The 13,197-nt window shown below is 42.0% G+C and overlaps 1 protein-coding gene across 4 annotated transcripts; it reads right to left on the bottom strand.

Moving 5' to 3' along the window:
- LOC127007689 (vacuolar protein sorting-associated protein 33A-like) lies at window positions 1–12,810 on the bottom strand. 4 transcript variants are annotated; one of them, XR_007760384.1, is made up of 12 exons: window positions 12,646–12,810; window positions 11,395–11,588; window positions 10,510–10,699; window positions 10,012–10,185; window positions 9,394–9,511; window positions 8,856–9,146; window positions 8,400–8,554; window positions 6,893–7,146; window positions 6,253–6,389; window positions 5,710–5,832; window positions 4,990–5,135; window positions 1–3,392 (listed from the first exon to the last, which is right to left on the bottom strand). XR_007760384.1 is itself a non-coding variant. In XM_050878907.1 (11 exons), the coding sequence occupies exons 1-11, from the start codon at window positions 12,733–12,735 to the stop codon at window positions 5,050–5,052; spliced, it is 1,812 nt and encodes a 603-aa protein (XP_050734864.1). In that variant the 5' UTR covers window positions 12,736–12,810; the 3' UTR covers window positions 4,548–5,049. The 4 variants fall into 4 exon arrangements, 1 of the variants encoding a protein (XP_050734864.1); XR_007760386.1 differs by lacking the exon at window positions 1–3,392 and adding an exon at window positions 3,448–3,871; XR_007760385.1 differs by lacking the exon at window positions 1–3,392 and adding an exon at window positions 4,548–4,860.
- Window positions 12,811–13,197: the final 387 nt, after the last annotated feature.

The raw sequence follows: 13,197 nt of genomic DNA, 5'->3' as shown, positions 1-13,197 counted from the left end.
TGTGATAATGGAATGTATTTTTTACACACACACACACACACACACACACTCTCTCTCTCTCTCTCTCTCTCTCTCTCTCTCTCTCTGTAATTGCCTAACATTGTGATCATCTTAAATTAGTACTATACAATACACTGCTTCAATAGCCTTACTTACTAATAGCACAGTGCTGAGGATGATTCAAGTGTTGCCAGCTCACAATATGCTATGGGGACATATTCTTAAAGATTTTGGCACTCATGCACACATTTGACAAGGCCTTTCTAGAAGTTGTGGGCCTTTCCATGGGTAGTTTTATGCCCCTGGTGGTAGTTTGACAAAGCTTCTGTACTATGAATGTTAAAACACTCATGAGAATATGTATAGTCTTTTTATTTGGCCTTTGGAAATAACTGACGTGAGAGCCAGAAGTGTCTAATACCAACCCAGTTTCATATTCTTAACCTGGTAGCAGCGGGGATCATGTTTCTTAATGTTCCCTCCAGGCGAAAAAATGAGAAAAAAATCATCCCTCACACAAACCATTTCATAATATATATCAAAGCATTTGTGATCAGATTATGTATCATTTATTTTGGGAGGTTTATATCATGGCACAAATTTGGCCCATCGGTGCTATCGGGTTAATCACTTACTTTACCTAATCTAACTTTACCTTAGCTAACTTTGCCTTACCTAACCTAACCTAACCTACACTAGAATGTTCCTCTTTTTCATTGACAATCCCTTACAGTGATAGTTAGTGTGTGTGTGTGTGTGTGTGTGTGTGTGTGTGTGTGTGTGTGTGTGTGTGTGTGTGTGTGTGTTCCACTACAACTATTTCCCAAGGCCACATGGTATACTAACCGGGTTCTCATGGGCGATTTTTCCACTCAAGATGCAGAAGTTACGTAAAGCTGTAGCTAGGAACACAAAACAGGCCATGAAAAATCTTGCAACTTCTACGAGAGTCTTTTCAAACAGTCATTATGAGGTGCCAATACGTTTAACAATATGGACTCAACTCATCCTACCTTTACTGCACCATCAGTCAACTATAATATGTGTCTGTCTGCCAATTCCTCCATGTACACCATTCCATTTATGTAGCCGAGACGTGGTATAAAACAAAAGAATAATTGAAAACGAGGAGGAGAGGGAAGGAGAAAAACAGTGGAATGGAATAAAGAGTCAGGTAAGTCATCCCAAAATAAGGAAAGAGGAAAACTATAAGAGGAAATTAACCCGGTAGCAGTGACAGGCCAAATTTGTGGCTTCACCGTGTAGCAGCGACGGGCCAAATTTGTGGCTTCACCATGTAGCAGCGACAGGCCAAATTTGTGCCATGATATTTACCCCCCAAAATAGATGATACATAATCTGATCACAAATGCTTTGATATATATTATGAAATGGTTTGTGTGAGGGGTGATTTTTTCTCATTTTTCTAGCTTGGAGGGACCATTAAGAAACATGATCCCTGCTGCTACCGGGTTAAGCTCAGTTTACCAGTATTTTTTTTTCTGATAGAAGTACTAAAAAGTGGGTTTAGGATAGGGATGTGTGGACCAGAGTCGGTGTTCTCAGACGCTTCCGCCTATCACATCAACTATTTCCAAAGGCCAAAAAGGAGATCAATCAGGTTTTCAAGAGTGTTTTTTAAGGTTCAGGGCACAGGAGAAGGGTCAAACTACCACCAGGGTCATTTAATTACATCTGGAAATGCCCCAAACTTATACGAAAGCCCTATCAAATGTGAACTTGTGAGCGGCGAAGCATTGGAGAAAATGGTCACAGATCTTTACACGGAAAATGCTGGATGAAAAGTACCTAGAGGAAAGCAAGAAGCTGTTGGCTGCTTTTACGGACCCAGAGAAGGTTTATGACAAAGTTGGCAGTCAGGAAGGGTTTATGAGACATCCTGAGAATATATGAGGCATTTAGAGTTGTATTTCAAAACATTTCGTCGCCCAAGTTCACATATTTGACAAGGCTTTCGTACGAGTTTGGGTAATTTTCAGGAGTAGTTTTATGATCTTGGTGGTAGAGTGACCCGTCTTCTGTACCGTGAACCTCAAAAAACACTCATTAGAACCCAGTTGATCCCCTCTTTGACCTTTCGAAATAGTTGTGAGAACCGAAAGTGTCTTATAATACCAACCTTAGTGTAAAGTCTTCCTGAATTGTGTGGTGAAGGGGACAGAGCATCAGAAATCTTCCTGAATTGTGTGGTGCAGGGGACAGAGCATCAGAAATCTTCCTGAATTGTGTGGTGCAGGGGACAGAGCATCAGAAATCTTCCTGAATTGTGTGGTGAAGGGGACAGAGCATCAGAAATCTTCCTGAATTGTGTGGTGAAGGGGACAGAGCATCAGAAATCTTCCTGAATTGTGTGGTGAAGGGGACAGAGCATCAGAAATCTAAGCTAGTGAGTACTAAATGGAGTGGTGTGTTCAAGCTGGCAAACATACCTTAGTCTGGCATCCCCACCCCCCTCAGATCCTACACAATATAATCTCCTTCACCTGATTGCTTGATTCACCATAATTAACCTGGTAGCAGCGACGGGCCAAATTTGTGGCTTTACCGTGTAGCAGCGACGGACCAAATTTGTGCCATGATATAACCCCCCCAAAATAGATGATGCATAAACTGATCACAAATGCTTTGATATATATTATGAAATGGTTTGTGTGAGAGATGATTTTTTCTCATTTTTCTCGCTTAGAGGGACCATTAAGAAATGTGATCCTCGCTGCTACCGGGTTAAGAGAAGCCAGCAAGCATTATTGATGTATGAAAGGAGGTAATACATGTGTCCGAGTATATAAAATTACAAAATATATTAAGTCGTATAGATAATTATTAACAAGAATATACATCTGAAGCCTTACTTGCATACATGTACAGAGCAGGCAACTCTTGGTTACTCTTCTAATCATTTACGATTTACTTAGTCTATTAAACTTTCCTTCAACAGACATGCAGTAACAAATCTTAAGTCTAGATCATCCATGCACTGTACCTCCACTATCATGCCTTGCCAAGCTCTCCATTACTAAGAGATGCCAGTTATTAACAACCCAAAAACCCAATGACAGCTTCTAAACCATGAACTATTATTAGATAGTATAGCCAATAACCCGTAAGAGTGGTTAGTTGAAATCTTGTACAGAACAGGGTCAGGCTATTGGACTATTGGAAATGATATTGGTTATTGCTGACTCAAAAAATCAATGGTAGCTTCCAACGGTAGGCGGTGGCTGAGTGGTTAGCGTGCAGGCCCCGCATTCACTACGTGCTGGATGACGCGGGTTCAAATCTGCACGCTGCGACCTGGGATTTTTCAGTCACCGCCGAGTGGCCTAAGACTACCCACATGCTGTCCTGAAGGCCACCCATCAACCCGGACACTAGAAGAAACCGTCCAAGTGAATCAAGAATGAGTTCCGGGGGAGTGGGGGTGGGGTGGGTGGGGGGGGATGAGGCAGAATGAGCCAAGAATAAATGGCGCCACTATTAAAATGGCCTGCATCATGACGAGCTTGGGCTGACCACCAGGCCCCTGAAGAAAGCCTACTGGTGCTATAGGCGAACACGAAAAAAAAAAAAAATAAATAAATAAATAAATAAAAAAATAAAAAAATAAACAAATAAAAAGTAAATCAAAAAATAAAATAAAATTGTTAGGTGTAGCCATTAGCCTGAAAAAATAAAGGATCATTGAAATCTTGAACAGAACAGGTCAGGCTTAATGATACTACTGGAACTGATGCCAAGGGAAGGGAGAACTTATAATATGGAACCCAGTCAGTAGTTAAGAGCAGCCCTTAGAGGAGAGTCAAGAGGAAAGAGTATCACAGTTCACGTCCTCCACTCCTGTCTCACACAACTGTAAAAAAAAAAAAATAAATAAAAAAAAAAAATAAATAAAATAAATAAATAAATAAAACTTCAGTAACCAAGATTAGAAAACTGAGAAATGTCAGATAAAGGACTCTCATAATGTACAAAAAATCCAGCCAAAGACTCTAACCCAGTAACAGCGGGTTAGAGTCTTAGAGTCATGGTACAAATTTGGCCCGTCGCTGCTACTGGGTTAATGCTGTAGCCAGGCCTTTGTGTGAAATCTTAATGAGGAATGGAACATCATATAAAAGAGAGGATAGGGTATGTTTGCAAAGTCATAATAATAATAATAATAATAATAATAATAATAATAATAATAATAATAATAATAATAATAATAATGATAATAATAATAATACAGGTTGAGAATCCCTTATCTGATATTCCTGGGATCAAAAGTGTTGCAGATTTTGGATTTTTTTGGATTTTGAAATATCGGATAAAGGATTCTCAACCAGTAATAATAATAATAATAATAATAATAATAATAATAATAATAATAATAATAATAAAAGTATCAATAATAATCAAGTTACTTATTTTTTGCAAACCGTTAATTCTTTACTAGAGTTCATTAACACTTGAAAATTATATAAAAAAAGAGAAAAAATGGATTATTGAGCTAAGGTATGTTGAAAGAACTATGATCAAAACAAATATAAAGTTTATCCATCTTTACTTTGACCATATTTTTAATCTTCAAACTTCAAATTAGTTTTCAAGTGATGTGTTTTATCCGCACAAGGACATACAGATTGGTCAATACGTACTATAGCGTCACCCTCACAAAATAATTACGTGAGTCATTTTTCAGCGATTTCCAGGTTTTTGTCTACATCAATTTTTTTAACATGTGACGCCCGTTTTTGTATAGTTGCCTTTGTCATTCAGGGTTTGAGTGTTCTAGAATTGGCCTTTTCATTTCTGCCTAAATATTAAGCCAAATGAGAAAATGACTTCTTTTCCTATTTCCTGCAAAGTAGAAAATATTGACTTAGGCGCTTTGTTTATGAAGGTGACGATATGGAATAAGGAGTTGACTGACCAAGCTTACATTACATACATAGTACATACAACATTTTCAAGATGCTATCGGCCTACCATTGTCTTCCTGAGGCTTCCATCCAGCCAGCACCTCGCCTGTATTCACCCGAGGGAAGCCTAGGTGGGCAGCGGCTCGGCGATGGACTCGAGGAAGGTGTTGCCGTTGATTATCTTGGTGGTGGCGATGATATATTCCGGCCCACCTGAGAGAGAGGTAACATTGAGAGAAGTAACACTGAAGCCTACATTCTTAATCCTACCGGGCACCCCAGTTCGTCTGTTTGTAAAGCCTCTTGTAGAAGTTGCTGGGATTTTCATGGACCGTTTGTGATTCTAATGATAGGTTTATGGGATATCTGCACCATGAATGTGAAAGATCGCCTGTGAAAACCCGGTTAATCTTCTCTGTGGCCTTTAGATAGTAAGAACGTTAAACGAGAAGACAAAGAAAAAGGACAGTAAATATAGTAGACCAAACATACAAAGAACAATGTAGTGGCAATGCTGAACAAATAGAGTGGGCAATGAACTTAAACTGTACTGCGAGCTAATGATGAATATATGAGAAAAAAACAGCACTGTGAATTTAATGAAGAACAATACAGAGACCTAACCATACAAAGAACAGCTTAAGGACAAAATTAAATGAGAAATCAAGGATTCTATATAAGAAAGTATAGATGAGTGGCCAAAAGAGAGGTGAATTTCAGGTGGAGAGGTGTCTTGATTATCTTGGTAATGATAAAAGACCACCGCCCAGCCTGCCTGTCAGCCCACCTTGGTCCACCCGGGAGGAGAGGAAGCGAAGGGCGGCAATCTCAGAGTAGGTGCAGCCGCCGATGAAGAAGACCAGCGCCGTGCCTCCCTCCAGCCCACTGTGCATCGAGCCCCCAGACCCTCCTGTGTGTCGGGGGGACATGATTTAAAAATCGTACATAATTAGAGATGCTCATTTAATCATAACTGTCATGCCCTTTCGCTAAATTTCAGAAATAATCAATTCTAGTGTCTATCATCTAAGGCTGAGACAATGCTTTTATGTTTTCAGTGTGATGCCTAAAGTTTGTTATCAAGGCTCTAAAGTTTTGTAACTCCTATGAAAGCTTTACAGTAAGATTTTTTTATGGTAAAGGAAGCCCAAGGGACAAAATAAAGTAATAAAAAAAATGCCCACAAGTTACTCCATAAAAAAAGGAAACAGAGAGAAAAGCCAAAATTTTTTGTTCAAATTCAGTATGCGGTGTTCTGGTGCTTCTCTTTTATAAGCATTTAAGTCATAAGAAGGAGGAGCTCCTGATTATGAAACTCAACACTGCTTACTCCTCTGCCTGAGAGCGCTGGGCAGCTGCTGCGTCTCGGTGAGGGTGGGGCCAGACAACACCTGCAGCACCCCCGTGATGGCGCGCCACCCCGGCACCTGCAGGAACTCCACTAGCCGGGCACTCAGGGGTGCGTACCTGGTGCCAGGGGAAGGAGGAAAGACAATATTACAGTAAATATTTGAGAGTGAGATTTGGACCTTTCCAACTCATAAAAAAGGTTGTCATCCATATTAACAGGCAGACATTCATGAATTACGGCTGCCATTTGCTGAATGTACATACAAAAATTATATGGGATTAGCATGACAATGAATAAATAATACAAAGTGCACAACCCACACACTCATGGCCAGATGCACCACAAACAATACAGCTGCTGTGTGTGCTGCTTGATGGACTTCCTGTGATTCACTTTCAGCAACTGGTATGAAAAAAAATATGGTGTGTGTGTGTATGGTGGGATTTTGATTATCCAGGATATTTGTCTAGAAAATATGAATTCTAGAAAACTGGAGTCCAAAAATGTTGAAGGTGGGAAATTAGTCTGTAAAAAAATCCACAAGTCCTTCCCTGCCACACCACACAACCATGGAGGGTCACAGCACAGCACCGCCTGCCAGCCAGCCTTACAGACATACCCCGAGTGGACGTATGCGATGTCGGTGGGGTTGTGCTCACTGACGTCGTCCACAGTGAGCTGCAGGGTCTTGCGCACGACGGCGTAGGTGCTACGTCCCTGGTGGGCGTACAGCAGGCCGGCCTTCTCCAGGTTCTCCAGGGTGATGAAGTGCTGGTAGCCGTACGTGTGGATAATGTCACGCTTGTAGGCCTCCAGCACCCGGGGCTTGAGGCCGTTGTTGACCGTGCACTGCAGGCAGATGAGCCGCAGCACCTGAGCACCACCACCCAGGCCAGGCACAGAGAGGAGGCACAAAACAGGGAGCTTAATGTTGATGGTGCTAATAATTGTAAGGATGAGTTCAGGAAATTCAGCTGGTAATAATATCTCATACAATTGGGTAAAATGTATAATGTCACTGGGGTTGGATTTAAGACACTAGTTTTTTCACAATCAGTATTTATGGCTCCTTATTAAATACACATTTGCAAGCCTCAAGGGGAATGGTGAACTCGTGACATGATGACTAAGCATGTGATCGGGAGGAGTGTAGCATGCTGCGGCATTGCTGCCTAATACAATAATAAAAAAAGTGTTAACATAGCAATTGATTATTACTCTCAATCTAGTTCTGACCCACAGGAACAGTACAAGTGAAAAATGGCCATATTATACATATTGGACATTTTGGTACAAGAGAAATTACAATAAATAACCACATCAATAACACAAAAATCACAGGTGGTACAACAGTAAAAAGGAAAGTGGATGGATTAACCCCTTCAACATGAGGACGCGTATACTGCGTCCTTGTGTGCCCTGTACCATATCCGAGGACACGCATACTGCGTCCTGGCTCGCTTTAGCCAATATACGAGTTATTTTATCTATATTTATGCTTACACCTCAAAATTATCAATTGATTTATGTAGCTTTATGTGCACCATTTAATTCTGCATGTTTTCATATATAATGCATGATGATTATGTTGAGTTTATGGCTGAAAACTTGTTATATTCAATAGCGACATTTGAAATTTGGTGCGCGATCCCGGATATGGCGCGGGGTGCTGTTTTGGCCCGGCCGTAGTGAAGGGGTTAAGAGAAAAATTATGAGTGGTAGTGCCAAAAGTTTAGTGACGAGTGGATGGATGGAAGCAAAAAAGGAATGCTAGTTTAAGCTGAAGAAAAAAACAAGTGAATGGACTGAGAGAAAAATGAGTTCTAGTGCCAAGAGATTAGTGAGTAATGGATGGATGGAGAGAAAAATAAGAGTTCTAGTGCCAAGAGATTAGCGAGTATACAGCAGATGATGGAGGACGAGGGAAGGAGGGTGTATAAATGTTCACATCCACACCGCAAAGGAGCAAGCTGTCCGCCGCAAGGTAGAAGGAGCAAAATGTGATGTGTCATGAGCTTCAGTCTCCTCACACAGCTAATACAATCATCTGTTTATTTTCCTCATTGTAAATTCACACACACAGACACATATTCATTCATCACCAGGGAGCACAAAGCCAGACTCACGGTATTAAGGGATTCCTTCTGCGCAATACACTGCTCCACAAAGGGATTAACTTTATCAGTATCTAATCCTTTTAAGAATTCCTGTTCCATCTGGAGAGCAGGCCAGAAGATCCCCTTGGTGATCCTCTCCTGGATTAACTCTGCGATGGCCGTGTCTGCCGAGCGAGGTCAGGGATTAATGTTATTTTTTCATACACACACAAACATTCATAAACACACATTCATACCCACAACTCCCATTCACAAACACATAAACTAATATTAATAAACACACATAAACACTAACATTTCATTTAGCACTAATGTGTATGACAGATCAGCTATCAAAACACACATACACACACACACACACACACACACACAAAAAAAAAAAAAACATACACCCAAATACAAAAACACAAGAAAACCACAACACACAAACACATACCATACTCACACACACTCGTTCACACTTACGGGTTGCCACACTCTGCTTGTACACTCCAATCTGTGGGATCTTCTGCACAAACTCCTTCAGCTCCCCGACGGTCTTGGCAGCGTGCCTCTCCTCGTACTGGGTCACCACCGACTTGGCGTGGTGGGAGAGCCTCGGACCCACGGCGGAGAAGTTGCAGTCCCTGATCTCGGCGTACAGTTCCTCGGAGGGGTTGAGCTGTATTGTCTTGATCTCGGAGAAGGAGCTGTCCATTGGGGTGGAGTCAGAGCCGGACTGTGCCGCAAACTTCTCACCTGGCAGCTTGACTGTGCCTGTGAGGGTGATAATGATAAAATTTAACTTGTTTTGAAGGCTCAGTACTTGCTTACATCTGCTGGTCTTGCCCTTGCTCAGTTTTTAGCAGCCTCTCTGTTCACAACAAATGCTATTCAACCTTGTCATAAGTCTCCCACCCCTACCCTCAATAACTGACTCCCTTGTAATTCTTTTGATTGTAACTACAGCCATTACACTCATTACCATCAGTACTGAGTATGAGGAAAGCATCATGGAACTCACAGCTATTTATGGTAAAAAACTGGTCAATGAGCCCATCATAGGTGAGCTGTGTTGCCAGAGGTGTGATGAGGTCCACTGAGCGGTCGATGAGGATCAGCTGGTCAATCTGTGGCGTCACCTATTGGCCAAGGATGCAATCATTTATACACAGCAGGTGACTGTAACTCTAGCGGCTCTGTAATTCAAGTGCTGTTACTGACTTTAAATCAGTCGATCAATGGGGGCATACGCTGGGGGGTGCGTTGCCAAGTCCGGGGTCCCTCCGAGCAAGTCTCCATGCAGGTCCCTTTCCCATCCTGAGTACCTCCTGGCAGGATCTATTGATTTTTACTGACTTTGCTGTTTTAAATGTTGCTTTGTATTGGACCAACTTCTATCATATCTATTTTGTAATATATTGTGTAATGTACTTCCTATGAGGTCAAGAAACCAATTAACTAGCTGCATAGATGAGTCTTGATTATAATGTCACAAATTCATAGTGGCAGCCATCTTCCACTTTGCATGAACTAATGATGAACCAGTCCTCATTTTAGCAGGCCCAGTCTATCATCAACAGCATATATTAGGCAAAATAATTAATAAACTACTGCACACCTCAGCCCAGATGTTGCTCACCTGGGGTTCATTGCCGCCCATCTCCCGTCTCATCCTCACCATCAGCTCGTACACCTGCTTGGCTGCTGCCCCCTTGCCGTAGATATTGGGGATAAGACCAAACACGCCCTGGATGGTCATGAGTGCCTGGGCCACCAAGAAGAGGCAAGTCGGGTCACCATACAGCTGAAGGTCCTGTTGGAAACAAGTCAAATCAACATTCACTGAGCTGCGTCAGGTCAACATTTATTAGAAAGATTCATGGGTCAGTGTTGCCTTCAGTCAGAGTAAGTTAACTCAAGGTATTCAATAATCTGAGCCTCTGTGTTGGAGTATAATGGATTTTAAAGAGTGGTGGCTGAGTGGTTAGAGCACAGAAAGAGCAAATGTGGAGGCCCTGATTTCAAGTGCTGCTACCAAATGACTATTTATAACCACTGCCAAGTGCCTAAAGATTGCAGAATGATTTTGGTTATGCAAAGCAAAATTATAATTCTCCTCCTTCTTGACAGGACTCACCCGGTAGCACATTGGCAGCTCCATGGAGGCAAGGTCACTGTCGAGGCGGTACAGCAGAAGTGGCAATTCCCTGATGGAGGCGAAGGAGCCATGGACTCCATGCTCCTCCAGCCGCTGCTCACACAGAAGGGAGACTCGGGGCACCAGCCACAGGTGGTAGTCTTTCCTCCCTGATCCAAGGGCCTCCTCCCTGTAGAGTATTGCAAGGTTACAAGACACAAAGAGGTGTAAAGGTTTGAATTACAAATTAATAAAATATAATCAGAGCAGAAAAGGACTTCAATTTCAACTAAGATAATATGTAGTGACCTGCCTGATGCAGAAAGCCACCAACTTCCCACTTGGCTGTGGGGTTCCCTTATTGGTTGGATTGTTGGAGCAGAGGCTTCACATCTCGTTGGTTGTGGGTTTGACTTTTGGAAATGAAAAAGTATATTCTCCCCCCCCTCCCCCTGGCTTAGGTGATTTTCCATGTTTCACAGAATGAGTAGAAGTTTGCATTAGAAATACAATGTCAAGGAAAAGGGCAAGAAGATATCTATAAGCAGCATTGTGACCACCAAGCTTAACATCGTTTCAAGCCTTGGGTGATAAATGACTGGAATCCCCTCCCCACAGAAGCTATGGATGCCCTTTCTCGCTGAACATTCAAAGCAGCCTTAACACAGTATATTGGTACAAGACTTTCTGAATATCACAAATAAAGCAAACACTTCTCTCTGTGGCACATGACAAAGCTTCTAACTGTTATCCTCTTTACCACCATGAATATTATATTAACAGCTGATGCGACAACCAGTTTATGCCTCTCCCCTGCCTATAGAGCTCCTTGCCTGGCTGTTTTAATCTGTGAGGCCCAACAGTGAATACTCAGGTGAGACTCACATTCTCAGCTGCTGGTTGATAAGGTCCATGAGTTGCGTGTGTGCCCTGGAGAGGAAGATTATGTGGGCCACATTGTTGGTCGGCAGTTTGCTCTTGTTGATGTAGTACATTTTGCACACGTCATGGGAGCGCAGGAAGGCATAGTCTGCCACCTGGCTGAAGGGGCCTGCAAGCTTTTCATCCCACACAATGGCCTGTCCAGGATAAGTACAGTGATTGAAATAAACAAGATGGTAAATGGAGACTGATTTGGAGGCCTTTAATCTGGTACAAGTGTGGAAGGATGCTGCTACACACACTGAACCAACAGGACACAGCCAGAAACTATACCCAAGTTGGCTAACACAATAAGACAGAAATTGTTTGAATTGAGAATTGTAGATGTATGGAATAGTTTGACAAAGGGTATTATTTCATCCAAGAATATAAGTATTTTCAAGAAAAGATTGGATAAATTTTGGGAAGGCTGAAAAGTATTATGTATATGAAGACTTCACTTCCAAAATCTTCTGTGACACCATAAATACACCAAGAGTTGAAAAGTCCAGTAGAGAGGAGCCTCCATGAGACCCTGCACTGGAAATCACCTATATAAGAAAGTAATCTATCATCATTTAATCAGTTGTCCAAATCTCAAATGAGTGTTTGTTGCAGAAACTCTTATCAATGTGATAAATGGCATGTAAAAAATTTCTGAGAAAATTAAAGTAAAATTCCAGAAGTACACCTACCAGGCTATTGGCTGCCAGTGATAACAGCCAACCGCAGTGCAAAATGTATCACATATTGATCATAAGCAATTGAATCTAAATAAACTAAAACTAACCTAATCTAACCTGACATGTATTCTGCTGCTAAAATGCAATAAACAAAAATAAATACCACAATATATATCCCTCCCCCAGACCAGTATCTCACAAATGAGTGCTTTGAGATGGCAAAGCAATATAGCAGTGTGCTGTGAGGGAACAGAGAAATTCACAGTACAAAAGGTGTTAGCAGCAAGACGGGTGTAATTCTGAACAATAATGTTAACCTCTGCAGAGGTGGGTGTTATTGTTGATAAACACCTGGAACAGTTACTGTGAGTAATATAAGTAAGTGGAAAATAACCCCTCAACACCACCCTTGGTAACCAGAGACAATATAACCACACCAAAGGGACAGGCGTCACTGCACCTCGGTTCCATGGACACTCAAATGTCAAAGCGACACAATATAACCACACCAAGCAGACAGACACCTGCGCACCTTGGTTCCGTGGACAGTGTCGAGCAGCTTCACCAGCTCCAGCCGTGTGGCCTCCCTGATGAGGGCGAAATCCACCTTGCCGCCCGTCATCACCGGGGGTTTGTTTACAGTGTGGCGGGGAGGGGGCGTGGCGGGGAGGAAGCGTGGGCAGATGTACGATAACTAACTGTAGAACATCTTCCCATCCGGCCCTCCCCCAGACCCCCGGACATATTCCCCCTTGGCACATTCCCCTCCGGACATTTTCCACCCTTCTATACAACAAGTTACTCAGCTGCCCCGGTGCTGGTTTAAGTTTTGGGATGGTAGTTCTTGAATAGAATAACAATATATATAGTCCCTGGTATGATTACGAGAGCGTACATTCGATGTATAATACTTTCTTGACAGCATTAAAACAAGTATTTGACAGTTAAGGTTGATTTTATTATCGCGCTCATATCTCGCTTCCTGCCTTTCGAAGTAAGACTTACATGCCAACACATAGGCTATTGTATGTCTTCTACTTACCTTCAAACCTCTGAGAAACCACAGGAAAGAGTTTAGAGGTAA

Source organism: Eriocheir sinensis, chromosome 36 (assembly GCF_024679095.1).
Source record: "Eriocheir sinensis breed Jianghai 21 chromosome 36, ASM2467909v1, whole genome shotgun sequence".
NCBI lineage: Eukaryota > Metazoa > Arthropoda > Malacostraca > Decapoda > Varunidae > Eriocheir > Eriocheir sinensis.
This window is presented reverse-complemented; position numbering and strand designations above follow the sequence as displayed.

Excerpts from the sequence above, each read along its gene's own strand:
- LOC127007689 (XM_050878907.1), bottom strand. The coding sequence starts at position 12,735 with ATGACGGGCGGCAAGGTGGATTTCGCCCTCATCAGGGAGGCCACACGG. Across the intron at positions 10,186-10,509 it reads AGCTGCCAATGTGCTACCGG|GACCTTCAGCTGTATGGTGA; the intron begins GTGAGTCCTGTC and ends TGTTTCCAACAG. Across the intron at positions 9,147-9,393 it reads GTTTTTTACCATAAATAGCT|GCACAGTCAAGCTGCCAGGT; the intron begins GTGAGTTCCATG and ends TCACCCTCACAG.